At 56.4% G+C, this 13691-nt stretch overlaps 5 protein-coding genes across 5 annotated transcripts; 2 read left to right on the forward strand and 3 right to left on the reverse strand.

Moving 5' to 3' along the window:
* Positions 1-58: 58 nt before the first annotated feature.
* On the forward strand, positions 59-1489 carry CC84DRAFT_1159012 (uncharacterized protein). Its single transcript, XM_018177114.1, has 3 exons — positions 59-766; positions 819-1366; positions 1420-1489. The coding sequence occupies exons 1-2, from the start codon at positions 537-539 to the stop codon at positions 1276-1278; spliced, it is 690 nt and encodes a 229-aa protein (XP_018041855.1). The 5' UTR covers positions 59-536; the 3' UTR covers positions 1279-1366; positions 1420-1489.
* Positions 1490-2164: 675 nt separating this feature from the next.
* On the reverse strand, positions 2165-3366 carry CC84DRAFT_1182437 (uncharacterized protein; the record flags this gene model as incomplete). Its single annotated transcript, XM_018180633.1, has 3 exons — positions 2165-2412; positions 2483-2928; positions 3002-3366. The coding sequence occupies 3 exons, from the start codon at positions 3364-3366 to the stop codon at positions 2165-2167; spliced, it is 1059 nt and encodes a 352-aa protein (XP_018041856.1).
* Positions 3367-3942: 576 nt separating this feature from the next.
* On the reverse strand, positions 3943-5070 carry CC84DRAFT_1133322 (uncharacterized protein). Its single transcript, XM_018175971.1, has 3 exons — positions 4918-5070; positions 4570-4860; positions 3943-4522 (listed from the first exon to the last, which is right to left on the reverse strand). The coding sequence occupies exons 1-3, from the start codon at positions 5038-5040 to the stop codon at positions 4046-4048; spliced, it is 891 nt and encodes a 296-aa protein (XP_018041857.1). The 5' UTR covers positions 5041-5070; the 3' UTR covers positions 3943-4045.
* Positions 5071-5543: 473 nt separating this feature from the next.
* On the reverse strand, positions 5544-8209 carry CC84DRAFT_1182439 (Mo25-domain-containing protein; the record flags this gene model as incomplete). Its single annotated transcript, XM_018180634.1, has 7 exons — positions 5544-5741; positions 5792-6043; positions 6112-6581; positions 6650-6710; positions 6761-6844; positions 7422-7577; positions 7625-8209. The coding sequence occupies 7 exons, from the start codon at positions 8207-8209 to the stop codon at positions 5544-5546; spliced, it is 1806 nt and encodes a 601-aa protein (XP_018041858.1).
* Positions 8210-9185: 976 nt separating this feature from the next.
* CC84DRAFT_1159018 (uncharacterized protein) lies at positions 9186-12645 on the forward strand. The gene is made up of 8 exons (XM_018177115.1): positions 9186-9488; positions 9537-9629; positions 9676-9761; positions 9813-10450; positions 10499-10941; positions 10993-11081; positions 11134-11257; positions 11308-12645. Exons 1-8 carry the CDS (start codon positions 9453-9455, stop codon positions 12469-12471), a joined length of 2673 nt encoding a protein of 890 aa, XP_018041859.1. The 5' UTR covers positions 9186-9452; the 3' UTR covers positions 12472-12645.
* Positions 12646-13691: the final 1046 nt, after the last annotated feature.

Raw genomic sequence — 13691 nt, forward strand, 5'->3', positions numbered from 1 at the left:
GCCAATTCGTACGAGGCAGACACGGTGCGGTGCGGTTCTTCTGGCCTGTTTTGGCATGTGACCTAGGCAGCACTCTGGTCTGACCGCTGTGGAACATCATGCCAAGTGGGTGTATGTACGAAAGTCGCTCAGGAGCAACACCATCCAACTCCCTTGTAGCATAACAAGCAAACAATACCCATTCTTAACGGGACAACTATGCCCCTTTCTTCCGCCTCTCTCGCGAACTCCGCGACCGTGTCTACCACTTCGCCCTCCTCAACCAATACACATCATTCGATGAATCCTGCGTCCATTTGTGCGTCTCGTACACGCGAGACGACAGGGTCTATGAAGAGCGAAAGGCCAAGAACCTCGAGTGGCTGCTGACTAGCCGGCAAATTCTGTCAGAAGGCCTCGAGCAGTTCTATGCGCACGCGACACTGTGGAAGCACTCTATCGTGCGGTACCCCAAGTATTCGTCCCAGGAACTCACGCTGGATGGAAGGAGTGTGTTCGACCTGGGACGCATCCGGGCTGCAGGCCTGAGCGTGACAATGGGGAGAACGTGTTTGATGGATGAGTACGAGAACAATTACGATGCTATCGTGCCTCGGGGGAAGGAAAAGGACGACTTTGTGGATGAGGATTTTGGGGCGTTGGGGAGGGCGATTGGGCTGCCGGAGGCATGCGCGTTGAAGGTGCTGGAGCTGGATGTGCATTTGTTTAGGACTTATGATCATAGTAAGGATTGGGAGGCTTCCGGGAGCCGATTCGTGGTTAACTTGTAAGTACGGAGTGATTGTGAGTGCAATTTGGAATGAAGCTAAGGTACGCAGCGGGGGGAACGGCGAGGGCGAGGGTGGCGATGAAGATGGAGATGAGGACGACGATTTCGCTTCCGAGGACAGTTACGACGAGGGTTACTGGAATAAATACGGGACTAATCTGTCCCACCCCGAGGATGTGACTGGGTGCGTTGCCGATTCCAATTTCCTGAAGAATCTAGGAACTTTCTGGGAGAAAGTCAAGATCAAGTATACGCCAACGTATATGGAGGGGTATTGGGGCGATGGCGACCCGGTAGAAGCGAACGTCCTTGCGGTTCTAATAATCGAGGAGAGCCTTGCGGAGACGGCTAAGGAACTAGTTGGCGGAGAGGGCTGGGCCGTTCGAGATAGTCTAGAGGACGAGTGCGTTAGCAGCGGTGTGGGTGTTGGATGTCGAGAGGAAGACGGGGGCGGAGAGGACGGGACGTCTGGAGCATGTTGGGCTGCACAATTACCTGGCGCCATGTGATAAGTGCAGGACGCGACAAGAGAAGTTTCGGCGGGAACCCGGGGAGCATGGAATGGTTAGATTTGTTGGGGAGAAATGTGGGGCGTGGGTAAGTAACGTTTCGTGGTCCCGGAAAGTCGCGGTATGGCTAAAATATTACAGGTCGAATTCGAGACGCCGGTATTCTGGGACGGAGTCGTCGAAGATGCGTGAGTTCGGTAGATCAGAAGCTAGACAGGATGTCAGTGGTCATTTGGTCGATTTCCAGATCATAAAATGTAGCCGCTTGTGAACGATGGAACAAAGTCTGCTGATAAAATGAGGTGTAATAGTGACGAATAACTCCGGCACGGCGGAGTCGCTATCGTCTACTACACACCTGCGGCGTGCTAGAGGCATTTGCCTTCAACACAAGCTGACCAGGCACAACTCCGCTAACAATCGCGCTGACCTCAAGAACTCACTGAAATTTCAAAATCACGTCCAGTTTCTCGTAGCCATTCCCACCTCCCATACCATCAATCCCGTACTCAAGCCCATCTTTCCTCCACCCTAACTCCAATGTCCATGACCCCGGACCATGGAGGAGTATGCTTTGCATATATACAGGATCCCACGCCCAGCCTCTCCCATAACCCCAGCCGTATCAACCAAATTTCTCCGTATACCACGTCGAGCTCTTGACATCCGTCCGGTGCCACTCATCCGGCTGCAGCACGCGGCCATCGCTGACCCTAGTACTTCGGGGGGTATTAGTAGGGCACTAGGATAGAGATAATAAAAATGCGAAACGAAACGAAACGAAACGAAACGAAACGAAACGAAACGAAATAAATAGAAGGCCGCGCAGCAACCACGCTTCCCCCAGAATCGAATCAAATCAACAGCACAAAGCACTATTTGATATTCACCTCTTGCTGGTCTTCGCCTCCTCAAGCGCATGCATCTTCGCTCTCGCACTCCTTGACCCGCCCAACTTCGGTCCCTTGGGCGCTTCTTTCTCCCCGCGCGCAGGGGGAGCAGGCTTCCGCTGCTGCCGCTCTTGTATCGAGTCCAGGAACTCCTGGCGGAACTGCTCGACCAGGGCTTCGTCGTTGTTGGTTTGCATGTTAGTGGTGGAGGTGGAGGGAGGGGGCGCCGAGTCGAAGTAGTCCACTAGGGGTCAATGTCAGCGGGGGACTAGGATGGTGTAGGAGGAAAGGGAAAGGAAGGAAGGGATACGTACGCTTTGCCTCCCGCAGAACGGCCTCGACCATGGCGTCGCGCCGTATGTCCTCGCTGTTCCTCCGCTTCGGCTGGCGACGGGGCTTCCCATCTCTACCCAGCCGCACTTTAGCAGGTTGGTCTTGCGCGCCTCCGCCTCCACTTCCACCCTGCAGCTTCTTCCACGCAGCCTCCGCGCGCGAGGTAGATGCCGGTCCGAGATCTATCTCCTCGAGCTTCCCCATGCCGGCCGCGAGGCGGCGAGCCTTCTCGTCGTCGGGTGGGTCTTCGGATTTTGTGCGGGCTTCTGGCGCGGTAGGCGGGCTGAGCCTGAGCGCTGCTGTGTGTGCAGACGGAGATGGCGGATCAGATGCCAGGGTTGCAACGGCGGATACAAGATGGCGCGGTATAGGCCAGCCATAGAGACGGTGGTTCTTTTCAGCTTGGCGGGCTTCTATGTATTCCGTACTGGCTCGTTAGCCTCCATGCCGTACAGTGGTAGATTGGGGAATCCAGAAGGCAGCTGGAAAACACGACATACATCTGTTGATCGTCCGTATCAATGACCTGTCCTGTCTGCGGCACGAAACGGCTCGTGTAACCATGCCTCGGCGCATCTGCATCTTGCTCTCGCAGCACGACTGTCTGCGTCTTTGTGAGCTCCGCGCGCGCCGCAGCCTCGCGGAGGCGATCGCGGGGCCGCTTGCGGTTGCGCAATATCTCTTTCAGGGCGAGGGAAGTCCCGTCCTCCTCGAGAGCAGGCGAAACAGTAACGGTCGGAACGGCATCTGGCGAACGGGGCACCGCCAGCGTGGTCACGTCGTCCGTCTCTACGCGCGCGCGCTTCGTGTGCGTGGTTTTGCGCCGCTTGAACTTGATCGCAGGTTCGGGCTGGTGGGCATCCATGGCTGCTGTCTGCGCGACAAAGAGGGGACCTTGCGGCAGCTTGCGGGTAAGGTGAGGCAAGTGGGGAGAGGTGGGCGCCAAGAGGATTGCATCGATAACATTCACCGCGGGCTAAGTCGCCTGCGATTGGTCACTTTTATATGTCCGCCTTCGTGCTCAGAGATACATATATCCCGTTGCATTGGAGACGTGCATGCCAGCCTGTTCTACATTGACGGCCAGTGCCCATCTCAGCCCAGGAACAGGACTTTTACTACAGATGTTCGTGCGCCATCCCGTCTAGCATGGCTTCCGAGCAATACCTATGCCACTCATGCATTCGCGCTTACTCGTAGAAAGCGCACTATTGGCCAAAATCAACTCGTGCACTCAGTGTTGGAGTGCCTGGAAAACCCAATGTTCACTCAACTTTGCCGTGAACGTTTCGACCATTTGACTCTGCAGTCCTTTCCCAACGCCTGTCATACTCTCTCTGTTACCGTACCTGGGTAAGCGGTACGCTGCGTCGCACTGTTTGAGATGTCATGATTATAAGCACTGGATTCGTGGGCAACCTCACCAGCACGTACCTCAACTGGTCAAAAGAAATTGTTGTTGACGTGTTCTACAAATGCTGGCAACTATCAGCCCAACTCTGGACGTACATCCGAACATAGCTAGAACCTCAAATATTTACAGTTCATAGCTCTCCGTCCTTCCGCAGCGTCTCGTTACCCCACGGCTCGCTCGTCAACGACGTCAGACCGCCCGCAGGCTCACAGCTCGCCCTCCCGCTCAACGGTCCCGGCGTCGGCACCTTCACACCGCCAGCCTCGTATCCCCGTCCCTGGTCAATGCTCGACCTGTCCTCCACATTCCTGTTCTCGCCGGTGATGATCGAGTATCCGTCGCCCGCGAGACCCGGGGTTCCGGGCTGTGCGCCGGTCTTCTCGGCAGCGTTCTGCAGCGCCTTGAGCAGCGAGGTGGTGGATTCGTATGTGAGGTCCTCGTAGTAGTCATCGTTGATCTGGACCATGGGGGCGTTGGCGCAGGCGCCGAGGCACTCGACCTCGGTGAAGGTGAAAAGGCCGTCCTTGGTGGTCTGTCCGTGGTGGATGCCCAGCGTGTCTTCCACCGCCTTCATCACGGCGTCGCTGTTGCACAGCATGCAGGGGGTCTGAGGCTGTCAGCTGGGCCAGCTCAATGCACGCGCTGCCCACTTACCGTTGTGCAGACCTGGACGTGGAACTTGCCGACGGGCGTGCGGTTGTACATTGTGTAGAAGGTGGCGACCTCGTAGACGCGCATGGGCGGCATTTCGAGTATCCGGGCCACCTCGTTCATGACGCTGATGCTGGTGAAGCCGTGCTGGCGCTGGCCGAGGTCGAGCAGCGGCATGACGGCCGCCTTCTTGTACTGCGAGGGGTACCGGGAGACAATCTCCTTGATGAGCTCCTCATTCTGCGCGGTGAACTTGAACGGGATGGACGGGTTGTTCTCGGGCGTGTCGCGGTGCTGGAGGCTCCGTCAGCGGTGCATTCGCAGGTGCGAAGACGTCGAAGAGCTACTCACCACCATCAGGGAGTCGCTGCGCGCGGGGGCTGTGACGCTGAAGGCCCGCCATTGGGTCCGCTGGAGCTGGCGCAAGGCGCGGGGCCCGCTGCGATACATGAACGGTACCAGCTTGGAGGCCATTGTGGGTGTGGGAGCTGCGGGTGTTGCGATGGCGTTGATGTCGCAGTTGATGTTGAAGCACAGATCGCGGAGGAATCGGCAGCCAATCACGCGCGAGGAGAGGTCATCATAAAACTCCGATGCCAGGCCTCACTTCGCCACTCTACAATGTACGAAGCAACCTTCAGAAATCATAAGCAAGCCTGCTTCATCTATGCAATTGCATCTTCACACGAGAGCAGAATTGATCGGTGTTGATGGATGAACGAAGATAGTACTGGCCCAATCCTTGGCTCAGCCGGTAGCAATTCCATCGCACACATGAAAGCCTCCATCTCCAACAGCCAAAAGTCGCGCTCATCCTCCCAAAGCATGGTCTCGTCAAGCATGTATACATACGCACTGATGTCAGAAATGCCTGCAGTGCTCAATCGGGTAATCGTCTCCAAGCCTATGCGCCACCCATAAACTCCATCCATGCAAAAACAAAACGAGAAACTACTACACCGAACGCGCGGCACATGTCATGCTGCCGCAGGAGCTGCCATGGGCGCGTTGGGGAGCTGTTCTATCTGCCTAATCAAGAAGCTTTTTTCGTCGTTGAACTGCTCGTCCTCGGTACGGTCGTCGAGGAAGTTGGGTAGGAACCGCAGTAGTTTCTCGCGATTGCTGATGAGGATGCGCTGCACGGCGACGGATTTGTTGGGATTAGCAACAAAAACCTGCAATCGTTAAAATTCAAGCCCGGAGTTTAGGTATGTCGAGGACTCACCTTGAAGACGTGGAATCCTTCGTAGTTGATCATGCGCCGATCGTCCCGCAGCAGCTTCATGATGATTTTCAGGTGCTCGCCCGAGTCAACATACTGCGTCATGACGTTGTAGTTCGCTCTATCGAGCAAGATCTCGCCCAGGAGCTTGATAGATTGCCGCTTTGTGACATAGCTCTCTGATTGGATCAGTATCGTGTTGTACCTCGAAAAGAACATGTCGAAGTTCGTTTGTAGGTACCCGGCCACCAAGCTCTTGTGTTTCGTAAGAATGTCCTAGTTCCGTCAGCTGGTGTCTGCCCTTGATCTTACGGCTTTCATACTCTGAATGTGTTGAAGGCATCTGCGCTAACTTCAAATGCGCCCTTGTCTATCCAATCGAAGAACTTCCAGAAGACGCCCTCTCCTGAAGATGGTACATCGGGATTCACGCTTGCGAGGTCGCGCGTCTTTCCGTCCGGTGTCGGCTCGTCGTACAACAGCAGTGCGGCGATGGAGTCGTACTTAAGGGCCTCTCGTAGCACGCCTCCACACGGCATAGCGCTCTCTCGCCGGTCGTAGCCTCGGCATAATGATATTATGATTTCGGGTCTGTATTGTATGACGTGGTGCAGGACCTGAGGATCTGGGGCGCCAGCAGGCTTGTAGCGGAATGCGGTCGAGAAGATGACTTGAGCGTCCTTGCGCGATTCGAAGGGCAGCTTGTGGATGTTGTTCGCGAGGGTGAAGAGCAGGTCTTCTTGGATGATGAGGCTCAGCAGCTCGAATACGGACGCCGGGTTTACTTCCGACTCTGCAAATTGTCAGACATGTGTTCCAGCAGACAGTGACTGCGGTGAAATCAAGAAAACAAGTAGGTACCGGGCGTGCCTTGGAGCCTGATCTTGAGCTGTTGCAGGTCTCGGGCCAGCTCATCTTCTATCTGGTCGCACGTCAGTCGGAAGCCCACCAGCGATGCGTTGGCAAGCGTACCTTGGGGTTGGGCTTTGTCTCCTCGCTCAGGCGGGTAGTCAGCTCCTTGGTGGAGCGTACGAGCTCGATGTTGGGCTTTGCCGACTTGCGGAACAGGAAGGCCATGGTGTTGGCGTGCAGGTCGTTGATGGAGGGGTGTTGTGGATCTCGAGCAGAGGGGCGTTACGTGAAGCGCAGCTGTCGCCTGGCAGCAGCTACCGCGGGCGTGACGACATGCAGTATGTGGAGCTCGAGGCGACACAACAAGGATCGTGGGGTTTGTTGTGCGAGAGGTCGAGTTCAAGGGTGCCCTGCATTAGCCAGCTCTCCAACAGGCAAGTCTATTTTAGCGCGTCACCCACCAATGTGGAAATCTACCACGCTATGCACAGCGCCAGTACCAAACTTGATGAGAGGGACGGCCTAATGCTGAGATTGGCCGAGCACATGGACGCGGTAACATGAAATTGCACATCTGAACATTTGGGCTGTCTACATCTATTTTGCTCTGTAAATCCTTGTTCTGCGCTCTTGGTTGCGTTTGCCGCTGTATCGTTGTGCATATTTACTCTGTTCACTGCTTTATTGAAGGCCAGGGACCGATCATTCAATGAAGTACGGATGTTCGAGAGCCTGCATATATCAGCTTCCACACTTGGACGCGCTACATGGACGAGCTTACCTGCGCTGCTTTCAACCTATCGCCACTCTCATAGCGAACTAATTGCCCGACAAGAGCTTGTTCGACATCCGAGGTGCCAGGAAGCAGGGTAGACCACGGCTTGGCTGGAAATTCAATGAACTGCACTTTGCCCCAATCTGGAAACCCAGCAGCTTCCTGCGAAACCATCAGCATGGTACACATACATAGAGACAAGTACGTACCGGCCATACATCCACGTTGGGAGTACCCAGCTTGCTAAACATGCTCGATATGAGAGCTAGATCGCTGCCCAGCTCCCCGGAGTCAAACAGCGTTGGATGGCCGGGAACCAGAGCTTCAGCAACGGTGCACCCGGCAGCCCAGAGATCAAGTTCACAGCCGTACCTCTTGTTTCCAAAAAGAAGCTCTGGCGGCCTGTAGCATGTGGTTCCAACATCGGTGATCTTTGAGTCCGTGGGCTCCGACCCAACCGTGTCAGGGGCCCATGCAATGCCAAAGTCTGTGAGGTAGGCCGGGCCATCCAACGACTTGAGTAGTATGTTCGAGGGCTTGATGTCTCTGTGTATGATTCCGCGCTCGTGCACGAATTCCAGAGCTGAGAACAGGTCCTTAAGTGCGCGCTGAGTCTGAGCTTTCGAGAGTTTTTGGTCCCGTAGAAGCCGGCTCATGTCGAATGGCATGAATGGGAATACCAACACGAATCTCGAGCCTGGCTCGTTGAAGGTTTCCAGAAGTGGAATAACACGATTAGACGCCGCGAGTGCCAGTATCCGGGCTTCACGTTTCGAGTTGTGCGGTGGCTCCATCTGAGACGGCGTGGTGACTTTCAGAGCGACTAGTTTGCCCGTCTTTCCAGAAGAAGCAAAGTAACCTTCGTGTTTGGCAGTGGCTGCTTTGTATACGACAGAGGAAGTCCCTTCGCGGTGGTATATGGCGTTCCTATATTCACCAATGTCCATGCCGGATGGCGTGGGGACATGGTCTTCATCCTGGTAGGAGTCAGACACGGAATGGAGCGGTGATGAGGGTTGAGTACTTCATATGGATGGAAGGTATTTGCAGGCGCACCCAGGCTAGTTATTGCGTGCTCGCACAGCTTTTCGTAGTCTTCCTGGGCAATGTCAGTCTGGATGAGTTCTGTTGGTAGAAACAGAGCTCAGTACAGCATTCTGCGCCTTTTCGTAAATTTGTGATTCTAGCACTGTTGCTTCCCGGCGCGCGTCAGATGCGCAGATGGTGGGATCCGATCCTTGGTGGGCCGATGTTCTGAGAATGGTTAGAACACGCACAACAGCGCTCTATGTATTGGGATCTGGGTCATAAATCGAAATTGATTTTCAAATGGATATTCCACACTGGAACACATATGTGAGGAGCATCTCATTGTCAATCGGCCAAGTAAATCAGTCACGGAAATCGGCAGCATCGCCCAATTCGGCTGTGATCTGCGTAGATGAGGTGCTCTTACGAGATGCTCCTTCCGGACTGAACGCCCTTTGCGAGCCTCGAATTGACGGCATGTGTGGTCATGGTACTTGCATTTTGGTGACTGCGGCCAAGCGCACAGAGAAGCCCAGCTTTGAGCGCCAGTCGGCTGCCATCTGCGGGGGACTGGTGTTGTGAGACGTGAGGAATACTGTTAGGAGGCCAAGCCAGGGGGGTGGTTGCTGTTGCTCTTGCTGCGAACGCTCGGCCACTCCAAATGGTGTCTTCCCTGCTGCCCACGAGATCACCCGGCGCAACGCGCTATGATGCTCGGGGATGTTCCCCGCGATAATCTGCTTGCCCACGCCCTCGCTGCGTCTCTCAGCATTATAATACCGCCGACAACACCGACATCCGTTTGACGTAATCCCGGGCGAACCGCGCGTTTAGGCCTAGTCTCCAAGCGGGCAAGGCTCACCCGAGGGACAGCGCAGTGAGTCGTCGTAGGAACACAGCATCGCATCAGCTCCGCGACACTCCCGGCCAGCTCCAAGGGCAGATCTTCTATGTGAAAGGCGCTGCATCGCCTCTCCGCGGCCGCCGCGCGTCTCCCCACCCCCCGCCATGGAGCTCCAGCGCAAAGAATACCCGGGCCTGCTGGTACGACATCTGGGCCGCCGCCCGAGCTACAGCTGCTAACACCCGCAGGATGCGCTGCCGCCGCAGCAGGCCGTCGACGTCCTCAATGGGCGCATGAAGCATGTCAGCGCGCTCAATGCCCACATTGCCGACTGGCTGCAGGTGCGTGTCTCTCCTCGCGACTGGTTGTCGAGGCTCATGGCAGCAGGAACGCCGCCGCGTAGAGGAAGCCTACGTGCAAGGCTTACGGAAGCTCGCGAACAAGCGCCCGCCAGACGACTCGTCCGATCTGGGGTACGAACCCATCTCTGCGCCTAGCACGAGGGCATGCGCTGACTGAAGCAGCGTCTTTTCGACGCCATGGCAGAAGATCGTGAGCGCAACCGAGGCTGTCGCCGAGTCGCACCACACCCTCGCCCAGAAGATTGAGGTCGACGTCGAGCGCCCACTGCGAGAATTCGCCACGACCAATCGCGAGGTGCAGGGCATGTCGACCATATCCGGCAACCTAGCGTCCATGGCCCGCGAGATCGACACGGCCAAGAAGAAGGCAGAGAAGCTCAGGGAGAAGGGCGCAAAAGCGAAGGCATCTGCTGTGGCGAGCGCCGTTGCTGACGTCGAGAATGCGACCCTGCAATGGGAATCGCAGGCTCCCTACGTGTTCGAGAAACTGCAGGCTGTGGACGAAAGCAGGCTCAACCACCTGCGCGACGCTCTTACGCAATTCCAGACACACGAGGTTGACCAGGTAGAGCGCAACCGCATCAGCGCGGAGGAAACCTTGAATGTGCTGCTTAATATCGAGACCGCCGACGAGATCCAGACATGGGCATTGAGGATGCGCAGTGGAGAGAAACCACCGCCAGCCAACCGCAAGGGCAGCAGCGTAGGCACGCCATCAAGGAGTTTGGCCCCTCCTCCACCTATGCCCCCGCCCCCCATGATACAAGCGGACGACGACCGTAGTCAGAAAAGCGGGTCTGGTATGTTTGCGCTTGGCTCTTATGAGGGTGCGACTAACCACTTTGTAGTACCAGAAGAAAAAGGGAAACATAGTTCGAACCCATTGAAGCGTTTTGGAACTGTTTTGAACCGCCGTCGACAGAGCATGCATCCTTATGGTCGTCAATCGTCGCCGGAAAGAAAGTCAAACTCCAACTTGGGTTCTGGTTTCCCCGGATTTGGCAAAATCAAATCGAAAGATCGCGACACAGCTAGCTCCTCTATAGATCGTCCTGGATCGTCTGCGACAGGCGCGACTCCGCGCCCCTCAGACGCATCGGCCTCACCCAAGCATACCCGCAAGTCTAGTGCCGACCCAGACCGTCCCAATGGGGCAAGCCCTGAACCTTTCGAGGAACGGGCCGCTAGCCCTACGCCAGCCCCGGCAGCTGTTAACGGTACCACCCACGATACGATACCCGAACTGATTGAGCCACTGGCACCTCCCCATCATGAGGAGCCGAGAGCTGAGGTGAATCTACCTGGTGCGATTTTGCTGGATCATGCTAAAGCCAATGAACAGCCCGAAAAGGATGATGAAGGGTTTTCCAAACCGTTGTCTGCCATCGATGCGATCACGCAAGCTGAGAACGAAGCAAGAGAAGCAGGATTGTGAGTTCTGTTCACTATATACTACCTCGGACTGCATGGCTGACTTCATCAGGAGTGGTAATGAGTTGGGCAATCCGCCGCCGCAGTTCAAACTTGACATCAAGAACGCGCCGATCCAAGAAGAAGAAGGCGATGTCAACGCTGCCATGGCTGATATGGCTAACACCCTACGAGCGGTATGAGGCCTATTCATGACAGCGCTCTTTCGATGCTGACAATGATACAGCAAGCTGTACCACCCAGACGCTCAGGAACCCTGCGGGGACGACGCGACGTCCGTAATACGATCTTTGTACCTAATCCCGCAACACCTGAACTCACAAGCATCGGGGAAATGCCCCCGGTTCCATCAGCGAGCTCCGAAAACACGACCTTCCCACCTCCTGCAGTTCCACCTCAGCCAGCATCTCCTGTCTTCAAGCTTCCACACCGTAGCCTGGCAACGGATGATCATCCCGCGTCAGACACGCAGTCCATTCGCTCCGGACGATCTTTGAGTAGTTCGACAAGTACGACGATGAAGCACCCAGACATGCACGAGCCCGGTTTGAATGCATCTTTAGTAGAGACTGTCAGCGCGTGGTTCGAACAAGGGCACGTCACCAAATCGTTGGTCATTGGACAGGTCGCGCTCGCTTTCAATCCTGTCGATATTTCATCTGGACCCTTTGGGACAGAAAACATCCGGTTGGAGAACTTCCCCGTCTTGGAGAAGGTCGCGCCCAATCCTGCGTTCGTGGAGCAGGTGACGGACACGCCTGGAGAGTACACCGTGGATCTCTCCAGAATCACAAAGACCTCGGTAGCATTTCACTACCAGGTACACCTCGAGACTGAGAACCTTGCCTCGTTCGCTCCGATACTACTATCCCCCGTGTGGAAGTCGGAGCCTACGCAGACTTCGGTCCTTCTTAACTACGGGCTCAACCCCAAGTTCAACATCGGCGACCAGACGAGCATCACACTGCAAAATGTGGTGTTGGTACTCAGGCTCGAGCCTGGCTCAAAGGCTACATCCTGCCAGTCGAAGCCGGCAGGTACGTTTTCCCGCGAAAAGGGCCTGATCTACTGGCGTCTAGGCGAGGTCACCTTCTCCCGCGACCAGCCGGCGCAGACGATGCGCGTGCGGTTCTTCACCGACGGCGAGGCGAAGCCCGGGAACAGTGAGGCGCGCTGGGAACTTACCGGCGCACACTCGCTCGCATTCGGCAGCGGGCTTGCAGTCAGCCAGGTCGCCGCTGCGGCGGGCGAGAGCAAGACGGAGGAGAAGGAGGCGGATCCGTTCGCCGATGCGGAGGAGAATGTGCCGCCGGCCGGCGGGGCTGCGCCGAGCTGGAAGCCGGTTACCTGTGTAAAGCGCATCTCAAGCGGCACGTATCTTGGTGTGTGAGATTTGGATAGGATGAGGTGGTGGGTACAAGGTGGATGTTGACGGTAGGCAGTGGGGCGATGGGGACGGAACAACGTACTATGGAGGACGGGAGGTTGGGCTGCACGGGTAGCGGATTTTAGATGGCAGTGTCGTGTCGCTGTTGTTGTTGGTGGGTTTTGTGAGATAAGTAGAGTGAATCGTATTACTTGCCTAGCCTGATCATGGAGGATAATTTCGGCGTCCACGTGGGAATACCGCCGCCCGGGCGTGTCCGCGAAACCCTGTTCCTGGCGCGTTGGTGTCAAGACCGGAACCTCAATGGCCCTGCTCTGGCGTGCTACCAACGTTCATTTAGTTGTCGTACGATGGCGAGGCAGCGTGCGGCGCGCCATTGGGTTGGCGCCCGAGTGCGGCCAAATACACTGGACAAACACGTGTTCCCGGAGCACGCATCCTAAGCGTGCGTGGCGCGGGATGGCGTGTCAATTGTGGGAGCATGGTGGCCGATTAGAAAAGGGAGTCGTTGCAGCGAGTCGTACAGTAGACACCTACGTTGGGCTGTTACAATTTAGGGCTAGGGGCGTATGATGTAGCGAGGTGCTGCACGAAGACACGCGCGCCTACTCGCGGAAATTCCCCATTTGGCGTGTCAGCTCTCCAGACCGGTCTCGAATGAGGCTGAACGGACTTGGCCAGGCCGCGATCGATTGTCGAGCGATCGCAACGGGGTGTGGCTTGTCCTGGTGTCGGGAAATAGATGAGTTTGTTCCCAGATCGCGATGCGAGGCAGCGCGCGCTAGGCGGGATCCAGACAGCATGGGGAAGATGAGGATGTTCGGCGGACGCATGTGCCGCCATCGGCGATGAGCCTAGAGCGCTTTCGTCGGGCATGGGGTTCGCAGTGTGGCGCTGAGAGACGTAGCGTCCAATGTTGCGCACTGGTGCTGCGTCTGATTGCATTATCGACGGAGTGTAGGAGCGGTGCTACGCGAGGGTTACTACTGTTAGAAGAGCCGCACCACCGCAGGCCCAGCAGGTCGGGCGAGCGGTGGCTCGTCTCAAAGGGAAACGAGGGTGCGTGGCTGGGCTCGGGGCTCTCGAGGAGAATTTTGCTGTTCGCGTGCGGCGTGTACCAGTCATGCATCGCGTCGTGATGCTGCCATTACCGTTCATTCACTCGAGGCTCGAAGCGCGGGTCACTGTGGGCTGGTCCGCTCACCTGCGTTAAGCGGGCTTGG

The sequence above is a fragment of the Paraphaeosphaeria sporulosa genome (assembly GCF_001642045.1).
Source record: "Paraphaeosphaeria sporulosa strain AP3s5-JAC2a unplaced genomic scaffold CC84scaffold_1, whole genome shotgun sequence".
Lineage (NCBI taxonomy): Eukaryota > Fungi > Ascomycota > Dothideomycetes > Pleosporales > Didymosphaeriaceae > Paraphaeosphaeria > Paraphaeosphaeria sporulosa.